The sequence below is a fragment of the Halichoerus grypus genome, chromosome 10, assembly GCF_964656455.1.
Source record: "Halichoerus grypus chromosome 10, mHalGry1.hap1.1, whole genome shotgun sequence".
Lineage (NCBI taxonomy): Eukaryota > Metazoa > Chordata > Mammalia > Carnivora > Phocidae > Halichoerus > Halichoerus grypus.
Window position 1 is genome coordinate 36,041,853 of NC_135721.1, and position 15,119 is coordinate 36,056,971.

Sequence of the window (15,119 nt, forward strand, 5' to 3'; positions counted from 1 at the left end):
AAGCATTAACACTGAAGACCTCACAACACTTCTAAGATTGGAACTTCATGATCTCTGAGATTCCTTTCAGTTCTTTGATTCTGAGTCCATTCCACAGCTTTTTAGGGGATAAATTATAATAAATTTAATCATTATCAATGACCTTTTTAATTCCATATTAGTAAAGTTATGTACTGCTAAAGCTGCAAACTTGAATTCCTACTCCTTAAAGGATGTAAGGGGTCAGACCTCTTATAACATGACCTCTCCTATCCATCCTCTCTCTCGCAGATTAGGCTCTACTTCATCCCTCTTTCTGAAACCATCTCTAATTTCCAAAGATTTCTTTCTGGAGTGGTACAGAAGACCATAATTCTATAATATGAGAAACTGTAATATAGTCAATTTACCAAGACATATGTAAAGACAAATGATTTTTAAATGTAGGAAATTCTTATTTTATTTATGAGGAACAAAAACAGAGAAGCTACTTCAACACTGTATTCACAGCTTTACTTTCCTCCAACTATACCTATCCCCTAGCCCCTAAGAACATGTATTTATTTGCCTTCTGCGTCACAGAGAAAATACAGCTATAAGGCTTGAGCCCAACCTCCTGCCCTATGTATCTAATAACCATCACTGTCTTTTGTCTTTCTCCTGAAGGCTAATCTCTCCACTTGTGCTCCTTTCTGGTTCCTCGTTCTATCCGTCATTTCCTCTCTCCTGTATTTTCGATGCTTTCCCTACACTGAGTATAGTCCTTGCAGCCTACTCTCTCATATTAAGATAAAAATCTTCAAATATGAAGATGGACTGAATAATAAACGATATAAAGGACTTACTGTTAATTGGCTGGGTGTAAAAATGGCCTTGTGGTTAGGTAAGATGTCCTTACATTTTAGAGATACGCACTGAGGTATCTAGTCACGAAGACTAATTTTCTCTAATATAATTCAGCAGTAACAAAACTCTCCCTTGACCCTGAGACTCCCTCTAATTTTGCATCCTCATCCCCATTCAAAGGCAATCCATAAAATAATCCATATGTCAACGTTCGCTTCCTCAGTCCCCATTCACGTCTTCCACCCCATTCCACTCCACAGCCCCTCTCCAAGTGCTCTGGCCAAGGTCACCAGTGAACTCACTGCCATCCGGGTACCTCCTTTCTGAGCTCATTGCTTAGTGCCACACCTCACTGGCACCTGGCAACACTGGCAGCTTTCTTTTTGAAATGCTCTCTTTTCCAATGTCCCATGACACTTCTGCTGCTTCTCACACCTGAGCTCTCCTGCTCTGTCTCCCTATAGCAGCTTTGTCTCTTTTCTCTTTTTATCCCCAAAAGCTTAAGTTTCTAAGACTTCAGTCCCTAGCTCTCTTCGACTCTACACCGCCAGATCAATTATTTGGAGGTCTCAGACCCCCTATGAGAATCTAATGAATGTAAAACCCTCTCCTTAGGAAAAGTCCTTATAAACTAACATGCACATGATTACTGCATGATGCTATGTTACTAGAACCTCTGCAACTGCAAGCTCATCCACAGGCCCTCCAGGAACCCAACGTCTACACACTCCTTAACTTCCAATCCACCTCCCTTGCCTCAATCACCACTTACAAGCCAACAACTCCCACATTTATTGCTCTGCTCTTTCCCCTAAGTTTATGACCCACATATAAAGCACCTTAACAGCCCTCATCAAATAGCACAGCCCTAAAGGGCAATCTCTCTCTCAAGCCTCCCCTTTCTTAATCCTTGCCCTTCCTTCCAACATAAGCAAAGTGAGAGTATTTGTACATATCACACACTCATACTTCTGAACTTCTGATCATCCTGCCTACTGTGCCCTTCTTTCCTTTCCTACCCAGCAAATACCTATTCATCTTTCCAAAGCCCTACCAGCAGAGTAGGCAGTGCCTCTGTGTCACCATCTTCAGCTGTCTCTTTTTGAGGATAGGGACAGTGACCAATTTGCCTGTAACCCACAGCCACTAGCACACGCACTGGAACTGGCTGAATGATCAAAGAGAACATAAAAGGAGAAAGGCCACACAGAACAGAGGTCTGAGTTGCATTTCCCAAAAACAACAGCTGACACTCAACTAACGTAAAGATAAAACTTTAAAAAAATGCTATAAAACCCCAAGTTTCTTGATCTAGTTGTTTCTCCCTAAAACATCAAACACCTCAAATCTGAGAGATTCTTACTACTAAAGAAGAAATAGGAAATGATAAAAGAATACTTTTATAATCACTTTAATATCATTAATATCCTCTATTGAAACTCAGGTAGCTTTAATATTTATCTCTGTATTTTTATAAACTGATTATATTAAAAGATTAAAAGGAAACTCTAAGCAAAACACCAAGTATTTTCTAAAACTTTTACCAACATTTTTCTTTGAATATAAAAATATATATCCCAAACCTTATATTAGTAATCGTTTCTGTCCATAAATGGTCAATACAAAGTTCAGGAACAATTGGCTCTGTTTCTGGTGCAAGGAAGGAGCCATTAGAATTACTATTTGGAGAATGAGAAATACTATGTCTCTTTGGAGACTGATTATGGCTTGAAAGGTTAAACCTCTGCACCCCTGAGAAAGAGTGCACTCCTAAGGCGGGAGAATGAGCACGACTGCAAAATAAACAGAGAGAAGGCATCACAATTAACAAGGCAGGCTGATGGAACATGCTTTCCAATCATACTTTCTAAAACTCTATGTACCAAGTGCATTCATGGTATAATCCCAATCAGAAATACATTTTTTAAAAAGGGAATAACTACTTAAATCGTTCACATTAATGTGTTTTATTACATTCTAAAGATTTACAATTCTTGTTAGAATTCATCCTTTAATTTTAAAACTGAAAATTAGTTCATTTTCTGCCTCAGAACATGAATTGTTTTTATTATTCAAAAAGGTGCAAACTACATTCCTATATATTCAGATATATACATACCAACAAAACTATGTTCCCATATTACCAGACAGATACTAATAAAAATGAAAAAGCTAATGCAAAAGCCAAAAAAAAGAAAGGAAGAAAAGAAAAACCAAAATATTTTTGAAATTAATATTCATCAAATTGCTGCCACTTAGTGATGGAAATGAGGCAACCAATCTTATGACAAGCAGAGGCAGCTTCTAAATAGGACTCATTTAAAAAAACTTTACTTAGTAATACAACTGGGATAATCACTGTTTTCCCTAAAAAAATACCCAAGAGCTGTCAACAGAGATTTTAAATCCTTCAAAACATAGAGCGAAAGTTTGAAAAGAAGGTATCTCTTTCTTGGGATATCTTGTTTAAAATAAGGAAACACTTCCACACTTAATTCCCACCTTAGAGCTGCCATGTTGGAAATAGAAGGTGAACGAGAGTGTAGACTGGGTGAGGAGGTCGAGCGACTCTGACTGTGAATGGAGGAGTAATTCTGGAAAGGTGAAGCCACGGGGGAATCTCCTTTGGAGAGGCTTCTGAGGTGTGCTGTGAGGGAGCTACTACTGGCCACATTCTGTGGGGTTCCCCCCTGTTCAGAGAACTTTAAGACAACATTCTCTTCCTTAAGTCAAAATGATGAGAAGGGGGAAAAAAAGGCAATAATTAGATTAAAAGGGTAATTTCCGGGTGAGAATTCAGGGTAGAAGCCAGTTATTAAAGACACAATATTTCTTTTTTCCTAAGAAGCTCAATGCATTTCACAAATGATTCTTCCAAATACATGTGAAAGCTTTCAGTGTTAACTATCCTTTCATACTAAGAAGTGACTTGCCTTTATCCTTACCTCTGTTTTGACTCTCCGGAGAGCCCACACAGAATGCAAACATTGAACGGTGTCGTAGGTCATTATAATGGAGGGGTCAGTGTTGAGAAAAACAATTTTCATTGCATGATCTACAACATATTGCACCCTTGATGAACCAAAAAGACCTTAAAGATAAAATAGTAACGATCAGGTATTGAACAATGAACTTCACAAGACAGTTCTTTAAAGAAATGACTTTCTATAATTCCTAAAGAGAAACACAGCCAATTAAGACACAAAATCCACTAATATATAATTACCCTGAATTTTTAAGTTTACTTTGGGCATCAACTTCCTCAAAATACATAAAGATAAGAATATATTACCAGTTTCCATTTCACATACATGCTATTACATGTTGAAGATGTGTGCTGACTCACTGTTCCATCGGCCACAGGGAGGTCTGTGACTACTCAACAACTGACTGATCTATAAACTGCAATCGACTATTCTGCCAAGTTTGACCTCTTGACTGTTTTTCTTCTGTATGAAATCTGTCCTCTATAATAACTATTCAAACAGAGTTGAACAGTACACTATTTACTGAGTATACATGCAAAATAAGTTCTTCCTAATCAGTTTAGCTTTTACTCCTATAGCACCATGAACTGATTTCTATAACCTTATCTGACAGCTTCCTAAATGCTTCCCTCTCAGTTAAAATATTTTTTTAATTTTAAATAATTATCTTACAAAAATAAAAGGTATTTTTTAAAGAAATGAATAAAAATCACTCATAATTCCACCATCTCAAAATATCCACAATTAATGTATTAGGGAGTATTCCTTCTAGTGTTTTTTTCCTACACGTATACATACACTTTTTATGCCTTTACAAAATTAGAATCACTGTATTCAGTTTTATATTCTACTTAACATTATGAATAAGCAATTCCTAAGGTCATTAAATAGTATTCAAAAACGTGATCAATAATGCTTCACACCATTCAGTCATAGACTCTAACATGTTTATTTAGGTTGTCTGTAATTGTTACCAATATAATACAGAATTATCAATAAACTTTCCTGTAAAAGGCCAGAGAATAAATAGCTTAGGCTTTGTGGACCACATAATGACTGTCATATAATGTTTTTTTCTACAACCCTTTAAAAAGATAAAAACCATTCTTAGCTCATAAGCCATACAAAAACAAGCTGTTGGCTGGATTTAGCCCATGGGCTATAGTTTGCCAAGCCCCGATACAGAAGATTAAAACCTCAGTGGAATTTCAGAATATGTGCTTGGGATAAAGTCCTACAAGTAAAATTGGTCAAAAAATATAAACATTTTTTTTTTCAGTTTTCAAGTCCTCATTATTTATAATCACCTATCATGTTTGGCCACATTTAAATTTTTAAGATCAGTATCTAGAAATACCTGTAGGAAATATTAAAGTTCTGCATCTCAGCAAATTATTTTATTATAAACAAGAAAATGAATTATTAAAATTTACACAGTACCGGCCTAAGAACCTACACTTTTCTTCAACAACAACAAACAACAATTTTAGTTCATCTAAGTATTGTTCATTTACTTATTACTGAGGAGTAGTCATCTGTAGAGTCATCTACAGATAGGTTAGTGAATATATCAATGTTCCTGATTGATTATAGGCCCTATTTTTAATAAAAGAATAACTATGAAAACAGTTAATACCATGGTATTCAAGAAGTTCTTGCTTTAATATAAATTTTCATAATAAAAATGTTTAAACTACATTATTTCTATAAAACAAGCCCAATTTTCACAAAGCTCCTTCATTTCCTCCTATCCCCCAAACTTAAAAAAAGAGCTTATATGAAAGAATTTATAAAAATACACTTACTTCCAGATTTACAAACAAGTGGGGTTATTTCATCTAGTGGATGCAGCATGCTGAACATAGTGGGTAAAGGTTCTCTAGTAATAAACAAATAATCAGCCAATCACCAACACAAAATGATTCCATTTATGCGTAAATTTTGCACTTTCTTTGCAAAGAAATATCTTCTTCACATTATACAAGCAACTAGAAATCTACCATCTCATAAAGCAAGCCTCTAAACTTTTTACATACTATTTTTCACAGTATCTTCTATTTCATTCCTAGAAATATCTCTTCTTGTGCATGGTAATTCTATGCACGCACACACACACAGGAAAATCAATACAGCCCAGGGAATCTCTACAAATAGCAATCATCACATTACAGAGCCAATGGAGTAATAAGCATAAGGCAGTTTTTGTTTTTTTTTAAACCTCTCTTAGTGGCAGTGTGTCTTTAGCAGCTAAGAAAGAAATTTAGTGTCCTACATCCATTTACAAAAAAGTGTCAAAAAAAAAGGGAAGAAAAATTTCAAGTAAATAAAAAGGCTGCATTTTTTTAAGGAGTGATTAAAAAAGGAGAAAAAAACAGGCCTTCTATCTAAACACAGAAAGATTAAATCTATAAGCAATTTTTTAAAAACAGTGTCTACTACTTGCACCAGACTATGACAGGTACTATATGTTCCTGCCCTTCGATGAGCTCACAATTTATTAGGGACACAAGGTAAACATGCTACCAATAAGCACCTACCATTTATTGTGCATCTAACATGTACTAAGTCCTATGTCAAAGATTGCATACATCAGCTCATTTAATCTTTGCATAAATCCTAAAAGATAAATGATAGTACTTCTATAACAGATAAGGAAACTAAAGCCAAGAAAGCTCTAATGACTTGCCCAAAGTAACACAATGAAACAATGACAGCTCTAAGAACAGTCTTTATATCCGTAAGTATGTGTTCATTTAATTTTACTATGGAGGAGAGGAGGGAAGCAGTAGATAATTGTCAAGTCAGAAGTAGACCTCATAAGTGTACAATACTGAGATGAGAGAAAATGGCATTTATCTGTGCTGTTAGCATGGAAATGATCATCATCCCAAACTTTTAGGTAAACATCTTTACCTCAAAACCTACACCAAAAAAGCCCAAATAATAATAAACTGAACCTAGTAAAATGAATACCTGGGTGGACCTGGAGGTACCTCATGTGTAGAACTGCTTCGTTCAAACAACAATCCATATTTGGTGGGCCAAACATTAGCAACCTATCAGGTAAAAGGACAGGAAAAAACAGAAGTAAAAGAAACTACTCTTTACAGCATGTGCTTAGGAAACCATAAAACATTAGATTTTCTTCCGACTTAAAGCTTTACAAAACAATGTGATCGTTAGCAGTATTTTTTTAAAGTCCAAGACAAAATCAAATCTAAGAAAGAGTTCAATCAGAAATTCCTGCCACTGGCTAATAACAGTACCAAAATGACAATGTGATGAAATTTTAACAATAGCACTAGGTATAAAAAAGATGATGAGAAACAGGAAAAACACTAATCTTTTTCATGTGCTTTAATATTCCAAAATGATTTCTTTTTATAACCGAAAAAATCTCTCAGGAAAAAACTCCATAATTCATTTCATTAAATAATTTATTTTTTATACAAAGGATGGAAAAATGGTAAGGATTAAAACTGTTAAAATTTGAATAAATTTTGTTTTATTTTAATGTATATTTTATTCAAATTTTATTTTAAATTTATTTTTATTCAAATATAAAGTTATTTGAATAAAAATGACATTCTTGATTACTACAAAGCGTAACAGCAATACTTCTGCAACCAATTAGTTCAAGAATATTCTACAACAAAACACAAAAACAGTGAAATACTCAATTTACCTGAAAAGGTAAAGAAGCTATGTAATCCTTTCCTTCTATGCTATGCATGTTAATACATGAGCTTTGCAATATACATATGCATTTTTCTACTTCTTCACTACCTGAAAAGAAAGGGTACAACAAGATTTATGCATTTTTTTCAAAAAAAAAGAAAAAAAATTTCAACAATCACAAACTGCAATTCCCAACAGCACAAATTCTTTAATGTACCATAAAAAAAAATGCTTAGGCTAAATCACTATTACTAGTGGCTACTTATTTTGAACAACAAAAAAAACAAGGAGATAAAAATCTGGAGTAAGATGAAATAAAATTTCAAAAAGAAACTTACTGTAGGCCTTCTCAGACTTATCCTGTGATATGATGAAGTCACACCACAGTGCCTAAAATCAAAACAAAACGCTTACCTGAGAAAACTGTATCTAAATAATAACCTATTCACTGATGGCATCTGACTAGTAACAATGACACCTACATAATACCTGTCCCTCCTTATGAGCTCAATACACATACCATGGGAACAAAAATGAATAAAACAAAATCAGATTAATGATAAATATTATAAGGAAAGACAAACTATGTTTGCAAATAAGTTTTATTTTAAAGATTTTATTTATTTGATAGAGAGACAGGGAGAGAGGGAACACAAGCAGGGGGAGCAGCAAAGGGGGAGGGAGAAGCAGGCTTCCTGCCGAGCAGGGAGCCCGATGTGGGGATGTGGGGCTCGATCCCAGGATTCTGGGATCACGACCTGAGCCAAAGGCAGACGCTTACCGACTGAGCCACCCAGGCGCCCCATGCAAGTAAGTTTTAGAAAGCCAAAGAGTTAGAAGAGTTCAAAATCGCCAAGCTATTTCATAATCTCCAGACTTACCCAATAATCTTATCATTCTCAGACTCTCCTAGACTCATTTTAGAAAAAATCTTTAGAAAAATTAACATCACCTTATATCCAGTCCATTTGCAACTTTTGCAAATTTTCCCAAAAAATGTCTTTTTTAGCTGATATTCTAGAACCAGGATTCAATCAAAGTTCATTTAACAAGTCTCAAAAACTATTGCATTTGATGTCCCTTTACTCTTTTTTAATCTAGAGCAGTCCCCACCTTTTCTTTCTCCCTTTTTTTTTCTCCCTGACTTTTTAAAGAGACCGGAATGTAGACTGTCCCAACTGTTTTCTTAGTGTTTTTTCTTTAAACTTTTTATTATGGGAAGTTTCAAATATGTATTAAGTAAACAGAATAGGAATGAATTCCCATCCGCCAGCTTCAATAATTACCAAGCTTTGGCCATTCTTGTTTCATTTATATCTCCAACCCACTCCTCATTTCCTGATATTTTAAAAATTGATCCTCTTGTCCCCATATTTCCTAAAATTAAAAGTTAGATCTAAATATTCAAGTTAAGTATTTCTGGGAAGAAAACTTAGTAGATGACATCATGTATTTCATGCTGCATTACAACCACAGGTGCGTATTACTCCTTTGCCCCACTACCAGTGACAATAAACTCAATCAATTTGGTTGAGGTGGAGAGCAACAGATATCTCCAAAGTAGCGATATATTTGTTCCTTCATGTTAACAAGTAAGCCACAGGGTGACACCTTGGGGCCATGGTCGCATCCTTTTACCCAACAATGTTAAGTGTCCATTTACAATCATTGTCTCAATGAGTTTACACTGGAAATTTAAAAATGGTGGTTTTCTAATCCTACCATTCCCTTCTTATTTATTCATCAGCATTTTTACAAATAAGGGTTTTCCTTCATGTCTTCCAAAAAGGCAGGGTAAATGCTTAATTCTTTCCCTTTAATTACCAATTTCAGAACAGAGTTAGGTTTAATAGCCAACTACAATGATAGTAAAGTAGATGTTTTTCCTTTCCAAGTATTACTCTGAGCCCATTTTTTTTATTCAATACTCTGCAATTAAAATCATCATGTGTTAAAATATTTTTGTACCCTTAATGTCTTACAAATTTTTATTGACAATAAATCAAATTAATCAAGGACAATGTTTAAAGATCATCATTTAACTGACAAAAGGACAGTATAAAAAAAGTGAGGATATAGAAAACAAATGACATTTTTATTTTCCTACCATTATCTTCACTACATTTTAAAATATACGTCCAGCTGCTGTGATGGTTAAGCTATGTTTTTATCATTTCTGTTAAATTCTAAGACAAAAGCTTTTTTTAAAAAAGTGTTAGTCAACTAAATGCTAAAATTCAAATCAACTCACCTGTTGAACAGGACTGTCAACTGTAAACGCTTTATAAACAGCCAATGCCTGGCTTTTACTTCCTTTGCTCCAGATCACCATATTTCCAGCCACATAGAGTTCCTCATCATAATCCACTTCTTCTCCAATTTCACTGACGCCTTTCCTTAACTGCCAGCTTTCCTTAAAAATTAATAAATGTAAGACAGGTTAAAGCACTCCCTTTTTCAATAGTATGGAGCAAGATTAATTAAATCAAATGGTCATCCAGATACAAGTCTCCTACTCTTGCTCTGCCTATGGAGTAAGACTCACTCCAAACCCAACTCTAAGAATCTCTGGTGCCACTGATTAACAGACTGGGTGTGTATTATAAATCTTACAGGATTTCATGTACAAGAATTTACTCAAAAATTCTCTATATATCAACTGCCTTATATTATAATACATTATTCTGCCAAAAATATAAACAAAAATTATACCTATCTATAGAACGAAACCAACATACTTGGGACACTAAAAAGGTATATTAAGCATATGTGGGGGTGATGGAAAGGGAGTAGTGAGGTACACATGGGAATCACTGGCAGAGTTTATGTATAATGCAGATTTCCCTGTTTTACAACAGGGAAACAAGTAATGAATGGGAACAAGAAAGGTTTAGATTTCTTAGGTTTTTTTTAAGATTTTATTTATTTATTTGAAAGAGAGAGAATGAGAGAGAGAGCACGAGAGGGGGGAGGGTCTGAGGGAGAAGCAGATTCCCTGCTGAGCAAGGAGCCCGATTTGGGACTCGATCCTGGGACTCAATCCTGGGACTGCAGGATCATGACCTGAGCCGAAGGCAGTCACTTAACCAACTGAGCCATGCAGGGGCCAGAAAGGTTATAGATTTCTAACTACATAAACCTCCCCTCTCTGAGATTTTGGTATCACAAAGGGATAGGAAAAAGGAATAAGGCAGGAAAGACTGATTTTCTGATACATACTTGCATCTCATTCCCCTATTTAAGAATTACTACTCTATTTACTTGTGTAGCATTTCTTTTCTCCTCTAGAAACATGCAGGTCTTTTGCAGTAGGGACCATTTCTAACTCTACCATCTACTCATCAAATAACATGAAATCTGGTCTCTACATACTAAGTGAAGAGGAGGTTTAAAATAGACCATAATCATACTACTGAACTTCACAATCATTATGACACCATGAGTTACACATGTCTAAATAAACAGTTATGACACTATAATACAATAATGTCATTATTTTAGCCTTGATTGAAATTACCAAATCTGAATCTCTACAAGTTGCATCATATTCCTTTCTGTTGCATCTGAGTAGTCTTAAATTATAAATAGATCACATCACTCTATATTTCAAAAATGTAATGGGAAACTTAATGGAACCTTCTGTTTCTCGTGGATTGTAACCTCCTGAAGGGATCCCACCAAGCCAGCAGCACCATCAGAAGACCATAACTCAGAGGCTGGCTGCAGCTGGCGAAGTTGAAGGTTCAAAGCATTAGGGTGGTGCTTGCAGTGGTCTCGACCAAAAGGAACAAATTCCTGCAAATCCCCGGCTGCAATCATCGTTGCCCTTTCTTCATAGAAGTTCGACATGGGTTCCAAATATCAACATTATTTCTGCATGAATTCAAACACATTCTGGTCAGCTTCTAAAGTCAAAACCAGAATAAAAATGTCATAAAAGTTTACAGAAGAGTCATTAATCCTTAGATGAGTGTCAAATAAATCCTATCATATTGTAGGTATACAAGTAATCATAATATCAAAGGGCATTCCAGTTCCATGAAAAGCATACCCTAAAGGATCACTGGCATACTGGAATGTAACAAAAAAAATATTACTAACTCATCAGTAGTTGAAGTACTGCTTTTAGTTGACCAGTCCACAAAAGACCTAATAAACTATCAAGTGTCATCAGCAGTTTTGACACCCCAATTCATTTAAACATACAACTACAACCAATTCCAATTTTTGGTCAAACCAGAACCAAGGCATGAATAACTCTGGCCATGGAAAGTCATGCTTGTAGCAAATTTAAGAGTGCTAGCTTTTAATTAACACAATCTATTACAGTACAGTTCATTAGATATAGATGAGCTGTGGGTGGAAAAATACCTACCTCCAAAACATTTCTATATACAGTAATTGACAGCTAATAAAATTCTGATACTCTGCAATGTGGTAAAGTGGATGCCGGTTCTGTCTCTGAGACATCTACATTAGAAATAGGTTTTGTGACATCACATTTAAACTGCAATCCTCGAACACAGAAACCAAAACAAACATTTGATGTCAGCACTACAGACAACCTTTAGTATCCGAAAAGCACTCACAATTAAAAGTTTAATTAAATTTGATTTAGATTTCTCATTTGACGTTTTTTTGGCATCAGTAATTTTCCTTGCTGCACTATCTCAAAGCCTCTGTAGTTCCTATGCAACAACCAGAGTTGCAAAGCTATTTTGCTGTGAATTAACATTATTCCTGAGACAACTGTATGTCACAATGGTGGCACTTATTTCCTCCTGCTAAAATTCAGAATTGAGAACAGTTGAACTTAGGACATAACTAATAACGTGCCTTATAAAACTTACAAGAAAACAACAAAACTCTGCTGGTCTTCCTATTTCCTAGTCAACAGGATAGCCAGCATTAAACTTGCGACTTTATCCAACTTCAGTTGTGCAATTTCGAAATGTTATTCTATTAAAACTTTGAGAAAATTACATTATTACATAATTATTTTAACAGTGCAGTATCTTTGTGTACGATTAAAACATATTTAATAGTTTTACAGTACCCCAAATTTCTATGTGTTTATTAGGACAACATAAAAAGCTACATATAAAAGTACTATATCACATTGATAAGCTATAAATCAAGTCATCGGCATTGTTTACGATAAAGAAAAACTACCCTGCCAAGTTAACCACAAAATTGCTTTAAGAAGAGACCCAAATGCACAGGAAAGGCATCTTGCGTAGAGTCTCCGCAAAAAGGCAAGAGTTTCCTCAGCCTCTTTAGGGTTAGGTGAAACCAACAAGCTAAGCGCCTGGGCCTCAAAAACTCCTGTGCGAGAAACAAGGGGCCGATATAGAAGCTGAGGCCCACACGGGACACCGCGTCTAGCTCAGGAAGGAAGTCGGCGAGGAGCGGCGCGGGGAGGTGCACCCCGGAAAGCCCAGTCCGCAGGCCGGGGGCCACTTGGCGCAAACGCGCGCTCAGGGCCTACCCCTGGGCTCCCAGCCCTCCGGTCACCGAACGCAAGTCAACTCGGAGCGGGTGCGAAGGTCACAGGACATGCGGCGAACCACCGGACGCTGCGGGCCCGGGCCCGCACCTGTGTAACTCGGGACGCGTCAGGCGCGGCGAGCCCCGGCTGCTCCCCGGAGGCGTGGGGCCGAGGGGGCCCGAGGGCAGCGGCGGGGTCGGTCAGGGTGACTCCTCTGCCGCTGCAGCTTCTCATTCCCTCTCCCTCCCCTATTCCGGAGGAAGAATGGGCAGCAGCTGTTGGCTGGACTGCGATCGACTGGCAGGAGTACTGGGAAGCCACTCAGGCGAGATGTTCAAATGAACGCGTCCATCTTGGCTTTCCCGTCCTGCCTCGCGCAGGGGCGGGGCAGGGTGGGGCGTCGCGGGAGGCGCGCGGCACTACCTCGGTCCTAGCGCCTGCGCAGCTGCGGGAAGAAAGCGCGGGGCAGGATTTGCAGAGCACGTCAACCTCTCTTAGCGCAGCGCGGAACTCCAAAGCCGGCCTGCCTCTGCTGCAGTGTGTCCCGTGATGGCTCCCCCCCGGCGTCCAGATCTTCTCCGGTCATGTCATTACAACTTGAACTGCCTCTTAACTCTGAATTAGGAGATATTCGGGCTAGTTTCACTCCATTCTCCTGACCCCCAAACGGGAGGTATGTACTTCCAGGCTTGGGACAGAAAGGGACGTGCTGATTTTCTCTCTTTGGCAGGGCGCTTTAACTTTTTGGGTTCCGGGCCCTTTGAAAAGTTGATGAAAGTTACGGAGGCCCCCACAAAAACGTAGCGTGCAAGTTATGAGCTTTACAGACACTTCCCCTAAGATTCATAGACCCAGGTTAAGAAGCCAGCTTTATCCCTCCTTCTGTGTCTGTGGATTCAACTGTACAATACCACAAGAAACTAGAAAACTTTCTTGAGCTCTAATCTCCCATTGCATGGTATCTCTAGGTTAAAAGTATTGATAAGCGTCCTATTGCCTAAAAAATAAAGTTCAAGTTCTTTTATCCAGAAATGTAAAGTTGGCTGAAACTTTATGTCCACTGGGATTCCCCTAACACGTTTTGCGCTTCGTCGCCCTGGTATCTTGGTTCATTCTCTTCCTTTTATTTGGAATGTCAGCTTCAGGGTTTAGCTCAAATGCCTCTTCTCAGAATTCTTCACTCCAACAGGAAAGAGGCTGCTGAGGACTGAATGTTTGTGTCCCGCCAAAACTCATATGTGGAAACCCAATACCCCACAGGATGGTATTAGGAAATGGGACCTTTAGGAGGTGCTTAGATCATAAGGGTGGAGCCTTCATGAATGGGATTAGTCTACTTCTAAAAGAGACCCCACAGAACTCCCTGCCCCTGCCACCAAGTGAGAACACAGCAAAAGACAGCTATCAATGAAGCAGACAGCAGGTGTCACCAGACACTCAATCTGCCAGCACCCTGATCTTGGACATCCCAGACTCCAGAACTGTGAGAAATAAATGTTTGTTGTTTTTAAGCCAGGCAGTTTATGGTATTTTTGTTATGGCAGCCCAAATGGACTAAGCCAGAGACTCGTTAAGAAGTTTGTGGGGACCTGCCTTTCACTTTAGTCATTTGCCTGAAACCAAACTATCCCGACTTCCATGGCCTGATACGGGGAACAAATTTTGATCAACGCAAATTGACCGGTAGGAACAAGGCCAGAAGGAGCCAGACAAAGAAATTCCCTTTTCTTCTGCCCCAGGTGGACTATTGAAAGGCATGGTTTCTCTATACCACCTGTCAGGAGATGTGCGTGGCTGAGTGGGCCAGCTGTCAAGCAGACTCGTGGTGTTTTGGCAGCCTGTGTGAAGCAGCACCGGTACAGTACTTCTCATCCTTCCTGCTTCCTTTCCCCTTTCCTTCCCTGTCTCCAGCTTGGACATCAGCACTCATCACACTTGCCTCCAGCTCTGTCTTTTAAGGAACACAGGCAGCACAACCCATGAAGAGTTTCTTATGCTGCTAGTTACTCAATCTGTAAAGCAGAGTCACTGAAAGGATTCAACTCAGCTCTCCATCCTGAGTGTTCCCCTGCTACTCACAAATTCTCTCAAGATGCTCCTCTGCGGCCTCAGCCCACGATGTCCTCTGTGAGGACACCAAG

General features: G+C 37.9%; 1 protein-coding gene across 5 annotated transcripts in view; it reads right to left on the reverse strand.

Moving 5' to 3' along the window:
- ANAPC1 (anaphase promoting complex subunit 1) overlaps nucleotides 1-13,354 on the reverse strand; it is a 92,886-nt gene extending 79,532 nt beyond the window's left edge. For 3 of the 5 annotated variants that reach the window (XM_078056289.1, XM_036106481.2, XM_078056290.1), the window contains exons 1-10: nucleotides 13,087-13,354; nucleotides 11,127-11,363; nucleotides 9,742-9,903; nucleotides 7,829-7,880; nucleotides 7,498-7,598; nucleotides 6,786-6,868; nucleotides 5,618-5,691; nucleotides 3,771-3,916; nucleotides 3,328-3,548; nucleotides 2,409-2,618 (exon numbers count right to left, since the gene is read on the reverse strand). In XM_078056289.1, the coding sequence (XP_077912415.1) occupies nucleotides 2,409-2,618; nucleotides 3,328-3,548; nucleotides 3,771-3,916; nucleotides 5,618-5,691; nucleotides 6,786-6,868; nucleotides 7,498-7,598; nucleotides 7,829-7,880; nucleotides 9,742-9,903; nucleotides 11,127-11,339 (1,262 nt within the window). In that variant the 5' untranslated portion in view covers nucleotides 11,340-11,363; nucleotides 13,087-13,354. Of the gene's footprint in view, nucleotides 1-2,408; nucleotides 2,619-3,327; nucleotides 3,549-3,770; nucleotides 3,917-5,617; nucleotides 5,692-6,785; nucleotides 6,869-7,497; nucleotides 7,599-7,828; nucleotides 7,881-9,741; nucleotides 9,904-11,126; nucleotides 11,364-11,865; nucleotides 12,275-12,340; nucleotides 12,459-13,086 lie in introns of those variants that run through there. The other 2 variants (XM_036106482.2, XM_078056288.1) reach the window with 2 other exon arrangements.
- Nucleotides 13,355-15,119: the final 1,765 nt, after the last annotated feature.